Raw genomic sequence first — 14,807 nt, forward strand, 5'->3', positions numbered from 1 at the left:
AACCTGACAGAACCAAGGAGTCCAGGCAAGCTGTTTTGGGGTTGCCCACCAGTTTCTTACATGCGGTGACATTTCACTGTGTGCTTTGCACTCAGAAAGCTGTTCCTCCAGAGGATTTCATGCGTTTTTTCTGACTCTGCTCCCCACACTTTCCTGTGCCTCTTACAATTACGACACTCATATATTTTACGTAAGTGCTTCCTTCAGAGGAGGACCCAACTGCAGAGGATCAGAGGAAGACGACTAGTTGGGGAGATGGGCCAGCCCGGCACATCTGTGAGGAGGAGCCCAGGGCAGGGAGGTTAGAAACCCAAAGAGAAGAGAAAGGCAGAGACCAGGATGCAGGAAAGGAAGGGGCCAGACGCGCTGGCTGAAGATGGAGGGTAAGCCTAGAGGAGGAGAACAGTTGGGGAACTGAGGTGGCCCTGATGTGGGCAGATAGAGCGTCCACTACAGGGCCCCTTCTTCAGGAGAACAGCTGACCAGGTCATCTGCTGAGAGAGGCATGGAAGCACCCGGAACCCATTCCAGGAAACACCCAGAGGATGACCACAGCCCAACAACAAAAATGCACTGATTAAACCTGGGCAAGGGGGTTGAATAGATATTTCTTCAAAGAAGACACACAAATGGCCAATAAGTGACATGAAAACATGCTCAACATCCTAGCCATTAGAGGTAGGTCAATCAAATCCACAATGAGATAGGTACCATTATGATGGTTACTACCGTGTTTGCCCGAAAATAAGACCTAGTCGGACCATCAGCTCCAATGCGGCTTTTGGAGCAAAAATTAATATAAGACCCGGTATTATCATATCATATCATATCATATCATATCATATCATATCATATCATATCATATCATATCATATCATATCAAGTCATATCATATCATATCATATTGTACCCGGTCTTATATAGTAAAGATTATATTATAGTAAAATAAGACTGGCTCTTATATTAATTTTTGCTCCAAAAGACACATTAAAGCTGATTGTCTGGTTAGGTCTTATTTTCGGGGAAACACGGTATCAAAAAAGAAAAAGAAAAACAAGCGTTGGTGAGAATGTGGAGAAACTAGACTTCTTGTGCACTGCAGATGGGAATGTAAAATGGTGTAGTCACTATGGAAAACAGTATGGCTGTTCCTCAGAGTTAGACACAGAATTACCATAGGACCCAGCAGTTCCACTTCTGGGCATACTCCCCAAAGAAGTGAAAGCTGGGACTTGAACAGATATCTGCACCCACGTTCACAGCGGCACTATTCACAACAGCCTCGAGGTGGAAACAACCCCGTCCATTGATGGATGATGGATAAACAAAATGTGGTCCATCCACACAATGGCATATTAGCCTTAAAAAGGAAGGACATTCTGACAGAGGTGACCACATAGATGAACCTTGAGGACATTATGCTGAGTGAAATAAGCCAATCATAGAAGGACAAATACTGCATGACTCCACTCATATAAGGTTCCAGGGGAATCATATTCATAGCAGAAGTAGAAGGCGGCTGCCAGTGGCTGGGGGAGGGAATGGGGAGTTTTTGTTTAATGGGGACGGAGTTTCAGTTTTTCACGATAAGAGTTCTGTGGATGGATGGTGGGGATGGTTACATAACAATAACATGTATCTAACACCACAGAACTGTATACTTAATATGGTACTTTTTTTTAAATTGGAGAATACTGAGGAACAGTGTTTCTCCAGGACCCATCAGCTCCAAGTCAAGTCACTGTCCTTCAGTCTAGTTGTGGAGGGCGCGGCTCAGCTCCAAGTCCAGGTGCCGTTTTCAATCTTAGTTGTAGGGGTCACAGCCCACCATCCCATGCGGGAATTGAACGAGCAACCTTGTTGAGAGCTAGTGCTCTAAACCACTGAGCCATCTGGCCACCCCTGGGTACATTTTATGTTATATATTTAATCATAATTTTTTTAAAAATGTAAATATGTTGGAAAAAAAAGAAACAAAAACAGGAGATGCTAGCGTGGAGCCCAGCAGCGGGCACAGAGGTGGGGCCGGCGGGGGGGGGGGGAGAGGGGGCGGCAGGGGTGCCTGTCGCCTTGCCCACAGGTTCCAAAATCCACGCCCAGTCCTGAAGAATGGGCACTGGCTCTCTGGGCAGGGCCTGAAGAAAAGGGCTAATGTAGACACGAGCTGTGACAGTCCATGGGCTCAGGGGCCCTGGAGGCTCTGTTGAAAGTAGTGGGGCTTGCAGGCTGCCTGAGTGCTGGCAGGTTTGTTTAAAAGTGAGACCTTGCTCATCACAGCTAGGCCCATCTCAGGCTCCTGGGGTCCTGGGGACACCTCGTTTCCTCCTGCTGGCCGCCCTCATCTGTCATCTGTAAGCAGGTTGCCCCTCCCTCCCTCCCTGGGACTCCCTAGAAGACACAAATGCCAGGAAGCGTTGATGTCCCAGGACGCGCTGTCCGTCTCCACAACGGACAGCACATGGCCTCACCCCCATGTCATGAGCGGGCCAGCACTTCCCCCAGAAATGGTTCTCAGATGAGCCTATATCCAAAGTATTGCTTTGTTCATCATAAATCTCAAAACCAAGGTCTCCCTCTGAAACACGACTTTTTTTTTGGTTTTCTGCAATCCTCCAATGCTAGTTCCACTTAAAGTCATAACCAAACATTTTGTTTTCTCTTTGCTATCTCAATTTCCTAAGCATGCAGAATCACCGGTAAAGACGATGGTTTCTGCTCCCACAAGACGTGGGAAAGCCCTCGGAAGCCACTCCCGCTGACTGTTCTCTTGCACCGTCCCTCTGTCACGACACCCTCTCACCCAGGGGACCTCTCCCACCTTTCTGCTGCTTCTCCTCCACCTCCCAGGAAGAACCCTTTCTTTAGAGTTCCTCGCTGGACACCAGACCCTGCGCTGCTTGGAAATGAGTGGCCACGAGGGTCACTCCGTTGTCCCTGAGGACACGCACGGCACCCCTGGTGGTGCGTGCAGGTCCTCCTGCCTCCTCCACATCCCCTTCAGGACACATGCCCGTCCTTCCTAAGGCCCCGGCCCAAGGCCCACAGGCCCCTTGGTCAACCAGGCAGCCACACCCTCCACACTGACCACCTTCTCCTCACACGTTCCCTATTCACTGCCCCCCCACGATCCCTCCAACCTGCCCTCATACCTGTGGGGAAGGCAGTGAGCATCTGGGACGGAACCACGGGACAGACAAGTCATGGCCCCAAGACAGACGCACAGGCTCGTCTCCTTGCATGTCTATCAGTCACTGAGCTGGATAACCCAGCAGTCCTCACCCCAAAAGTCCTCTGAGGAGCAGGCAGGGGAAAGGAGGGTGGGGAAGAAAGCGGGGATGCCTGTGGCCCACCGCCCTCCTGAGGGAGGCCTCCCAGGTCACTCCTGGAGGAAGGCGCTGCGTACTCACCTCGGCAGGCACGGGTTCCCAGTACAGAGAATCCTCCGTGTTCTTCGCATCCCCCGGGACAGCCCCGGGAGAGGACAGCTTGCTCACCAGCACAGGCTCGGAGGTGGCTTCTCCCAGCGTGCTGCTGTAGGACAGGACCGGCGGGGGACCCTGGCGCTCGGCACTGGCACCGGGAAGGACACGTGGCTCCTGGCGGAGATGGCCGGGCCTCTCCTCCTTGGTCTCTGTGTCCTTGGGGGTGGGGTCCTGCCTACAGCAGACAGGCAAGACCTTTTCACCTCTCTCCATGGACTTGATCTGGCTAGGGGTCAGCGACTGGAACTCGGCCTGGGGCCCCTCCCCACGGGACCGCTCTGCATTGATCTTCCAGAAGGACGCTTCCTCTTCCTTCCGGCCAGCACCCAGAGCATCCAGGCTGGAGGGCTTGCTGCCCTGGGAGGGCCGGAGGGGCTGCGAGCCCTGAGAAGCTTTGGACGGTTGCCTCGGCTCGCTGGTGGAGCCACTGCTGGGCTCCTGGATGGACAAGGAAGAGACGCTGAACTCCATCTGACTCTAGGGCAGGACAGGGAGGAGAAAAAAGAAAGCAACCCTTAGAACCAACTGAACAGCTGTGCCAGCTCGCACCCCACCACCAGCAGCAGCAACGCTGGATATTGTCCATTTGCTGGAACTTTCTTTTTTTTCTTTTAAATGTGAAGATCTAATTGGCTTTATTAAGCCGTTCATGAGCTGGGCAGCGTCCTGTGTAGCAACTAAGAAGGACGCTCCCTGGAACCTTCTGTCACACAGGTGATTCCTTTCAGGACTGCCAGCCCACACCTGAAGCACAGCGGAAGCTCTGATTCCAAGACCCTGTCAGCATCCACACCACAAACAGCTCAGAGACTCCTGAATCTCTGCTAAGCACCCACCAGTCTCCTCAGGATTGGTTCTAGAGCCTTCCTGACGGGGAGCAGCAGGGCAGGTGACTGCCCTCCAGGGAGGGAGCCGAGGGAGGGTGCACAGCCTGCCAGAACACAGCACTGCAGAGGGTCAACACCCAGCCCCCACCCCCGCCTCTTTCCTGCCACCTACAGCAGCAAACAAGGGTGGAAAAAAACCAACCAAGCCAGACCCTGCCTTCCTGGATTAAACCAGGAAAGTCAAAGGTGGGCTTGAGTGCAGCTGCAGAGACCCGAGCCCTCTTCCCACCGGACCCCCTCTACCCACCCAACCCCCCACCTTCACACCTGCTATGGACTAAACTGTGTCCCCCAAATTCAAATGCTGAAGCCCAAACTCCCAAAACGATGGTGTTAGGAGGTGGGGCCTTTGGGGGGGGATTAGATTTAGAAGAGTCATGAGGGTGGGGGCCCCCATGATGGGATTAGCACCCTTGTAAGAAGAGACTTGAGACATGATCTTTCTCCTCACTGACAAGGACGCAGCAAGAAGGTAGCAGTCTGCAAACCTAGGAGAGGGCTCTAGGCTGGCACCCTGATCCTGCCTTCCAGTCTCCAGAACCCCCTTCTCCCTGCCGTCTGCAGGATTTGTTACAGCAGCCGTGTTTTCTCCCTGGAGACGCTCTGCTCGGCACTGCTCAATGCCTCACCCCAGTCCTGGTCCTGTAAGCCAGGACACGGCTGCCCGCCTGAGGCCAAATGCCCGAGGGCAGGCAGGACCCCCGGCACAGCCCACACCCCGGACCCAAGAGCCCCAGGAACGCTTTCCATGACCCAGCCCATGACACACAGCGATCGCTAAAGATGAGAGTGCTGAGCTGTTCTGACCAACAAACCCTTAGATGGAATCGGACACCCTCTGGAGCAGGACACACTGCAGGATGGCTGCACCCACGCCCTGTGGGACAAGCCCTGCCACCTCCGCCACTCCGCACGCCTTGACAGCACCTCTTCAAGTCACTTCCACACCCTCACAGCCCCCTGTTTGTTTTAAATGAAAGTAGTTGAACTACAATATAGAAAGCTTGGGAATTGGAAAAAAGAAGAAAGTCATTGATAACCCTCTTCCCATAATCTGCATTTTGTATTTTGTGTAATCTTTTTCATATACACACTTTGAGGTTGGTTTTCTTAACGTATACAATTTTGGGTGTTGTTTTCTCCCTTAATCATAAGCATCATGCACAGTATTACACAGCCTTTATAACCATTATTTTTAATAGGTGTAAAATATGAGGTGTGATCAAAAACTATAGTGAATGTTTAAATTTAAAAAAGATTACACTAAAAGACACATTGCCATTAATCCCCCTCAAAATACTCCACTTCGCTTCAAACACACTTATCCCATCATTCTTGCCACTTTCTGAAGCAGTGCTGGACGTCCTCTTTCATGACGTCCTGAGTGTCTTTAGTTGTGCTGTCATTGCTGCCTCGATGTCCTGAATCATTTTGACTTTGGGGAAGAGCCAGAAGTCGCACGGGGCCAGATCCGGTGAATAAGGTGGAGGAGGACACACTGTGATGGTTTTGACAGAAATGGCCGTACCAGAAGCGACGCGTGACAGAGCCTTTCCACTGTGATCTTAAAAGACGGTGAATGCTGCTGCCGATGTCATCCAACAGAAAGGCAGGGACCTTCAATACCAGAAGCAGTGTGTCGAACCTTAATGACAGTGTGTGACAAGCTTCAACTTATTCAGTGCAGTCGGGTGTGAGCTACGGTTGAGAGAAGGGGTGTTTTAAAGTGTGCCCTAAATCATCCTCCATCATGACAATGCTCCGTGTCACACATCACTTCTGGTATATGGCAATTTCTGTCAAATAAAAACATGGTGTGGCCTCATCCACTTTTTCTTTTTTTGGGGGGGCGGGGAGGGTGCAGCTCATAGTGGCCCATGTGGGGCTCGAACTGGCAACGTTGGTGTTATTAGCACCACACTCTAACCAACTGAGCTAACAGGCCACCCCGGTCCTCATTCACCTTATTCACTGGATCTGGTACCATGCGACTTCTGGCTCTTCCCCAAAGTCAAAATGATTCAGGATATCAAGGCAGCCACGACAGTGCAACTAAAGACACTCACAAAACAGGACGTCCAGAACCGCTTCAGACAGTGGCAAGAACGATGGGATAAGTGTGTGTGACACGAGGGGAAGTATTTTGAGGGGGGTTAATGGCAATGTGTCTTTGACTGCAGTAATTTTATTTTTATTTAAACGTTCATCGTATTATTTGATCACACCTCATGCCTCACTGAGAAGCTGTCCCGCCACCCACTGAACCACTTTCTTACCAATTTGCTATTTCTAATCTGTTATTGTAATTAAAGTCGTCTCAAACATCTTTGCGCACAGAGCTCTGCCTCATTTGGAGTTAATTTCTTCAGACAGATTTCCAGAAGTAAAACATCAAAACACAAAAGGGCATTTTCTTTAATGGCTCTAGGTGCACACATATTCCCTACCACACTTGCTTTCCTGGAGTTGCCCCAATTCCTACCCCATCAGCTTTCCACCAGAGCAGCATTATCAGTCACGGCTCCCATGTTACCACTGAGTAAAATCGTTTAAAACTGCTTGTGTTAACTTAAATATGACACATGGTTCTTTATTACGTTAATGTATATTCCTTCACTTAGTAATGGTTGATTCAGGTCTTTCCGTTTTTACAAACAGCCTTCGCCTGAGTGGGCACAGACATGTTTGTTAGGACAAGGGTGCAAACGTTGCTTTTCCTGTAGGAACTGCAGGCCCTGAACCCAGAGAGCTACAATGTTCTCAGTCTGAGACTTCCAGAAGCCCGGATTCTGGTGGCCAGGTGCCTCCCCCCGCAGGGCCAATGAGATGACAGGGCCACGAAGAACTCACATTCATATGGCAAGCACTGGCTGCCTCAAAGCTCAATGCTATGAGAAAGAAAACCCAAGAAAAAGCCACCAACGCTATGGCTGTGACAGGTGCTGTGGTTCAGGACAAATGCAAACTACCGGAAGCATCCAGTGCAGCGGGCACTTTTTGTTGTTGGTTTTGCTGTTTTTAAACTTTTCTTTTTACAAATGAAAAACCGGAGGTTTGGAGCAATTGAGTAAATCGTTTGACCTCAACCAGGATTGAGTGAGCCCAAGGCCTGAGTCCGAGCTGGGGGCCATGGCACACAGGAAACGCAGGGCCATCAGGGGCGACATCCACATGAGCAGCACAGAGCCTCGTATGTAGCAGGATTCCTGCATGTCAAGGACCTAATTTGACTTTTAAAGGATTATTTCTTAGTGAACCATTCTCTATGCTCTGGCTATCTCCCGATTCCACAACAGAATGGAACAGCTACTGTGGGCACAGAGGGGATGGTTTCTTTAAATAAGCAAATTGCTAAAAATAGCTCAAAGTGTGGACCAAGACTCAGAGAACAGAGTTGACTTTGACCTGGAAATTGCATGTGAGGAAGGCACTTAAGAGTGAGCGCTTCGTCAAGCCCCAAGCTTTTTTAGGATCAGCAATTTCTCTGGTGGGGAATCTCTGCTTAGAAGCCTCTGGAAGGCGAGGCTGAACATGGGTCTACGTGGAGGGCAACAAGGGGCCGAGCCAGGGGAGCTGCAGAGACGGCGGCCAGAGTGGTTGCAGGACTGCATTGGGTGCTGTTGAAAGGGCACTTAGCTGCCTGTGACAGCCTCAAACAGGACAGAGGCTGTTCCCATGGCTCCTTCGGCAACTGGAGGCATGTGACAGCTCCTCAGGGGAGGGTGTCACCTGGTTAGAAGAAGTAGGTACCTGGGTTGGGGGGCTTTGGTGTGAAAATGGGGAAAACAAGAACTTACAGAAGGAAAAAAAAGTGCCAGCATATCTGCCCCTGAGTCTTTTTCCCTCGGCATATGTTGTTTCTCATTCTGCAAATAAAATATGACTACAATCTCCTTGATCAGCTGTGCTGGTGCCAGGTCTCCTCCCCTTGCTCACCCCAGAGGAAAAGGGTTTGTTATTTGTACTTAACACACACACCTGTGGGGAAGGGGCCGGGAGGAAGGGAGAGGGGCAGCCGGGGATATTTTCTCCTGTTGGGACCTCGTCTTGCTCACTCCAAAAACTGTAGTCCCCAGGGATCCCGCGATGTAAAGGTGCCTGAGCATATGGACCAGGGCAGAGTCAAAAGTGGCTCCAAACTCACTGCAATGAGGGGCAGTCATACCTGCGGGTCATCTGGAAGGGGCCCTTTTCACTTGGGCTCCCTTGGCCATTTCTTTTTTTTTTTTTTTTTCCCTTGGCCATTTCACTTCCCTGACTCGACCCCACGGGTCTATCTTCCCTGCAGCCATGTGCCCTCTCGTCCTGGACGGCCTTTGCTCGCTGAACTATCTCCCTAGAGATGCCCCAGCTCATCCCTGGGCCCCCTTGATGCCCAACCAAGGCACTTTCAGATGTGGCCACTCCTGTCCCCTGCCTCCCTTCAAATCTGCTCCTCAGTAACCACAAAACCACCCGCCAGCCTGCACTTGGGCTTTTTCTTTTTCTAGTACAAATGGAATGATCACCACTGTTACCTGCTGGGCTGTTGTGAAGGTTACCTGTGCAGGTGCCCTCAGGGTTTGAGAACAGTGCCCGGCACACAGCAAGCGCTCAGTGAACAAGCCAGTCTGCTCTCCTGGTTGTGTGGTCTGAGGTCAGCTAAGCTCCACGTCCATCATCACAGTCATGAGGGATCCCCGCTGGATATAGGCTCCCTCACACCTTCCCCTGGTCACCAGGGCGTCGCATGTAGTGACTGTTCCCACAGCCGGGACAGGCAGGCGTCGTCCATGCAAGAACAGCGGAGCTGGAGTGAATACACCTGCATCTCCTTCTGTGGGTGCCCAGTGTGGGCCGAGGAGTCTGAGCTGTGAATCTCTTCACAGGTACTATGCTCAGCCACTGTTCTGTCCTGGGGACTCTCCCAGAGGGACTGTGACCTACTCACCTTCTCCCAGGCCTTTGAAGGGCATGCCATGCTGCAGGTTCTGGGACACGGCCCTCTGACACTGTGATACATCAGCGAACAGGAGGGGGACAACCCAGCCTCATGGAAGTGACAGGGTATCAGAGGGACCCCACTGGACCCTGCGATGAGTGCAAGAAAGTGGAAAGACAAAGTTCTAGGTGGAGTTTTCTTATTTCTGGAGAAAATGTCTTTTCCAGGTGTGGAGGGAGAAAGAGCTCTTGGGAAAGGAGGTGCTGCCAGGCCCGTCGCACAGCGCGGGGCCACACCCAGAGGAAGGACGCTGCGTGTGCAGAGCAGCTGATGGGCAGCGCCCTGCGGCCATGTCGGTGTGGGGGCTCAGCTTGGTGGCCTTAGATCACCGAGACTGGCTACGGGGAGTAAATAGGAAGCCCTCTCCAGCCCAGCGATGCTGACTGCCCCACCTCTGTGTCCCAAGCGCCAGCTGAAGTCCCGGCGGGGAGTGCCGAGAGAAGTCGGCCAGCCCATGTGGGGAACTGGGTCTCAGCTGGCCACGTCCGTTCTAAAATCAGAAAGACCACAACTGAGCCCAGTATCTATTTTTACGTCCCACTCACTGGAGAGGAATGTGTAAAATTTCAGCAAAGGGGTAGTACCCGCAGCCAAAACTAACTGTTTGGTTTGGCAGCCTCAGCAGATCTAAGCTGTTGAACAAAGGCTGCAGAAACATTGTCAGAAGACACAGTGGCTTACTGGCGCAAATCGTAATAAATTCACAAAGCATTTAACATGTACTTTTCCCACCACCCCCTCCAAAGAAGGGAGAGGACGAAGAAGACGGGAAAATACCAAGAACTTTTAGAATCATAAAATTAGTACAAGTGACAGACACCCTGACAGGGAAAAGGCAGTGACTGGCCACTGGAGACTAGGGGTGTGGGACCCTCTGGGCAGGCGGGGGGGGGGGGGGTGCTGGAAGACACTCGCCCGCCCCGAACCCTGAGGCGCCCAACAAGGACCATATTTTTACCAGGGAGCCCAGGGGCCTACAGAGCTGGGCAGACAAGTATGCTAATACCACTGAGTCCCCAGCCCCATCTGGGGGGCCCCACAGCAATGTGAGCCCCAAGAAAACCCAACAGAGACCCAACAAATGGTGGGTATGAAGGAGCCCCACCCAGATCCTGGGCTCATGAGGTTTGGGGACAAGTAACAGTCTGCCCTCCAGCACCTCGTCATCGCACAGGGACAAGACATACCAACAACACAAACGTGTTTCTACCTATCCCATCACTTCCCAAAGGAACACAGTAGAGGTACAGTGCCCGATGCTGCCACGCGGAGGCTGTGCATGGTCCTGGGCTCCACACCCCTCACTTTATGCCTCGGCTTCCTCACCTGTGAAATGGGTTGTTGTGAGGATTAAACAAGGAAATGGCGGGAAGGTGCTCGGGGTGGGGAGGGTAGTGCAGACGGGTGGGAGTCACAGAAACTGGGCGGGCACCGGTCGGGGGGAGGGGGGGCAGGGCAGAACTTCACAGACGGTTGGGGTTGAGTTCCGGCACTGAGCTAAGAAAGAGGATGGCCACCGAGGCAGGAGACAACAGAACCTGTGGGGTGAAGGCAGCCCAGGGGCTGCTGGACACGGCGAGGGAGACCTGACAGCTGGGCAGACTGGTGAGTCTTGTTGGGGAAGGTTGGGAGGCTCCAAACTGTCCTGGGGGGACGGCGCGACCCCATTACTATGCTTCTCAGAACCCGCTGGCAGTGAGGAGGGACAGCAAGCAGAGCTTGGAAACGAGGGGATCCTCTACTGTGTTTCCCTGAAAATAAGACCAAGCCGGACCATCAGCTCTAATGCATCTTTTGGAGCAAAAATTAATATAAGACTCAGTCTTATATTGTATTATATAAGACCCAGTCTTGTATTATATAAGACCTGGTATTATATTATTATTTTATTATATTATATTAATTATATTATATTATATTATATTATATTATATTATATTATATTATATTATCCGGTCTTATACTAAAGCAGGAACAGTGACACTGACCCCAGGGGTGAAAGTGCAGGTCCCTGAAGCTTCTGAGCTCACTTCTCTGCCTGAGGAAGGGGCCGGAAGGCCTGCCCACTCTGGGGATGGTCTATATTGGTCATCAGAGATGTTTTGGTACCAAAGGAATCAAGGAACCGATCCCCACCCAGCCTCTGTACTGTCCCCAAATAGGCAGCTAACCTCAGGTAAAGGGCTGGGGGAGGCAGAAAGGGAAAAGCCACACAGCTTGGGGGAGGAAAACAGGGGTAAGGGTGGGGTCCCCAGTGCCAGGCCTGAACAGCCAGCCTCCACAGGCGTCTCCTTGAAACTCGCAGCCCAGCCCGGCTGAGAATGCCAAGAATCCGCCTTGCTCCCTGCCTCCCCTCTCTGCAGCATTCCAAGTACTGCGTTTTTTCCTCTTGAAACATCAGTAACATGAGAGAGGAATCCACTGTGGGGTCTCAGGGGCACCCTCCCCCCAGCACGCCTGCCAAGCTGACAGATGAGTGGGAAAGATGCTGACCACGACCACGGGCCAGGCTGGGACCGGCAGCCTCCCTGAGCCTCCCTCCCATGAGGGAAGAGGAAGAGCGACAGACTGGCTGGGCCAGTGTGGGAGGAAGGCGGGGCCAGGCAGTGAGGATGGGTACCAGACGGGGCAGGTTCCCAGAAGCCATTGCTACAGAGACCACTCTGTGTCCATCCGTCAAGGGCTCTGCTGATGAGCTTGTGCTCCGTAGGCCCCCAGGCTCCAGGCCCCAGCACTGTACCCTCTTGGTACCTGCAGGTGGAACCAGGATGGCTGGCCTCAGGAAGGAGCCCACAGAGGTGCAGCCACTGGGCAATAAACCCCAAAGCCCTGGGATTCTCAGCTCTGCCACGACCGCTGAGACCTGGGGGGGCTTCCCCAGGCCTCCGCTAGCCTGACGCGGGGGCCGACAGTCAGAGCCGAGCAAGGGCCGGGCACTCACTCAGTCGACACTCAGGCTGCTGAGCTGAGGAGCTGGAGGCAGGCCTGACATTGTGCCCCCAACGTGTGTTACGTGTGTGGGGACAACAACTGAAGGAGAGATTGGGAGGCTGAAGCTTTTCTCCTGCGAGAGTTTTGTCACCAATGAAGCTATGCTTTCACAGAGCTGTCTATGCTTTGTGCAAACGTGTCACTCACCTCTGGGTCTTAAGTGTAATGGCTGACACAGTGGATGCACAATAAATGTCCACTGAACTTTTAAAGATCAATGGATGACGTCATAGAGACAGAGCGCAGAGGTGGGTGCCAGGGGCTGGGGGACGGTCTGGGCGTTAGTGCTCAGTGGGGACAGTGTCACTTTGGGAAGATGAAGAGTTCTGAGGTGGAGGGTGGTGATGGCTGCTGACATTGTGTGCGTAATGCCGCTGAGCTGCACACTTACAGATGGTTAGGGTGGTAGGTTTTATGTTATGTGTATCTTACCACAATTAAAAGCTGAAATTTTAAAAAGTCAGTGGGTGATAGAAAAACAACGGAATGAAACGAGCCGGCATCACGGCTGCCAGGGTACGTTGTTAGATTAAAAATAGCCACAAACTCTGCGACTCTCCGCCGAGAGCTGTGATCTGTTCCCTCACACCTGAATCAGTCTGGACTGTGCATCGACTTGACCAGCAAGACAAAGCGGGAGGGACACTGTGTGGCTGCCATGCCGGCCCAGGGCACTCTTCTACCACCACAAAGAAGCTCAGCGCTGCTTGCTGGACACATGGCCCAGCCGACAGCCAGCACCAACCAGACAGAGAAGTGAGGTTATTTCAGAGGAGCGAGCACCCCTCGGGGTGTCAGGTGACACGTGAGCCACCCAGACAAGGCCGACAGAAGAGCGGTGGCTGATCCCTGAGACTGCCAATCCTCAGGATCATGAGGAAATACCATGGCCGCTCAGCCACGGTGCTGTAGGGCCATCTGCTACATTAGCATAACTGACAGAGGGGAGGAAGGTGGCAACTGGGGGACAGTGAGCAACGGCACGCAAGTCTCCAGTCTTGCCCTTGGAGGTCAGGCCACCTGCCCTGGCTGAAGCCACCTCCGTCTGCAGCTCTCCAAAGAGGCTCTGACCAGGCTGTCAGGCCTACGGCAGCGCGTGACAAACTGGGAAGCAGGGGGCGGGGTGCTCTGAGCCCAACGCTGATGTGGCCTCATGAAGCTACAGGTGTGGGATAAGCTCCTGTGCTCTCTGGAATGCTCTCCACATGTCCTAACACTGTGATCTCGAGAGATCAAACCAAAAGGTGAGGACACAGAGCCCAATAGCTCATGAAATAAGCTGGTTTTCTCGTCGAAAGGAAACGAGGACGGGAAGCGAGAACGCTGCGCTTTTACCACATGGATGAAGGTTACCATGGGTCACATCGTAAGGTGGACGTATGGAGCCTCTCAGCTCACCAAGTTCCTACGAGGCCCTGTTGGCATCTGTGGACAGTCAGCACCAGCACAGTGTGACCCATGCGGACCTGCTCAGGCACCTGTCCCCACCCTGGCCCAGGGTCTGAGCCCCGCCCAGCAGCTGTCCCAGCCAGGCTCCGCCCCACCTTGGCCTGGAATGTCATCTGCACATTAATAATACGCGAATCACGCTATCCCACAAACAGCTGATTCGGGACCACTTCACCAGGTAGTCTTAAGAGCGCAGGTACTCCCCTGGGGCACACGATAGCCTTAGGCGTCAGGATATTTTCACAACGTATTTTGACTTTTCTGTGTCTTCATTGCCGTGATCTCATCAAACAGAGGGCCCAGCTGAGGAAAACCTGTCCTTCCCTAGCTGAAGCCTGGCCCAATGTTTTATTTTAAGATGCAGGCCCCTTGCCGACCCTCACTGCTTCGCCGCCATCTAACCAGCCGCACCCTCCTCAAAAGCCCCCCAGAAGCCCATTTCTACTGGAAAGAGCAACTGTGGGAACAGGAGAAAATCCAAGAACCGAGCCCGTCAAGCGCCAGTGCCTGAAAGCCCTGTTCCAGGCACAGAGTCGTCCTTTATGAAAAGAAGCTTCCACACCCACACCGAGTGTTCTAGAACTCAGAGAATCCTGGGCTTCTCCCTTCTTTTCCTTGGGTTAGACACGTCTGCCTTTGGTCATTTGGCTGCTTATTAATGCACTTCTATTGGGGCAACTAGGGAGGATGGGGAAATGAATTAAAATCAGTCAAGCCTGATGTTCTTAAGTAACGCTAGCAATAATAGCAATAATAATAATGATAACTGACTGCCAGGCCAGAGTTAGCGACCCAAGTCGGGCTGTATTAGCAAACACATGTGCGTCCACGGGCGGTTTCAGCTGCACATGGTACGAAGCACGTCCCCCTTCCTCTAGCACCTTAGGGCCAACTCTTCCCAGTAACTTCAACAGCTCTGCAGTCTTCTCTCTGTCCCTACCTCTCTCGTCTCCAACTTCCTGTCCCTGATGCCTTCTGATTTCATTTCAATGAAAGCAGCTGCTCCCCTCTCCCCGC

At 52.4% G+C, this 14,807-nt stretch overlaps 1 protein-coding gene across 2 annotated transcripts in view; it reads right to left on the bottom strand.

The window, feature by feature from the left end:
* The window catches only part of C6H1orf198 (chromosome 6 C1orf198 homolog), a 30,297-nt gene that overhangs the window by 3,410 nt on the left and 12,080 nt on the right, over positions 1–14,807 (bottom strand). For both annotated transcript variants that reach the window (XM_019757374.3, XM_019757373.3), the window contains one exon: positions 3,408–3,959. In XM_019757374.3, coding sequence (XP_019612933.3) covers positions 3,408–3,959 — 552 coding nt within the window. The remainder of the gene's footprint in view (positions 1–3,407; positions 3,960–14,807) is intronic.

This window comes from Rhinolophus sinicus, chromosome 6 (genome assembly GCF_057876585.1).
Source record: "Rhinolophus sinicus isolate RSI-liver-muscle chromosome 6, RSI-T2T, whole genome shotgun sequence".
NCBI lineage: Eukaryota > Metazoa > Chordata > Mammalia > Chiroptera > Rhinolophidae > Rhinolophus > Rhinolophus sinicus.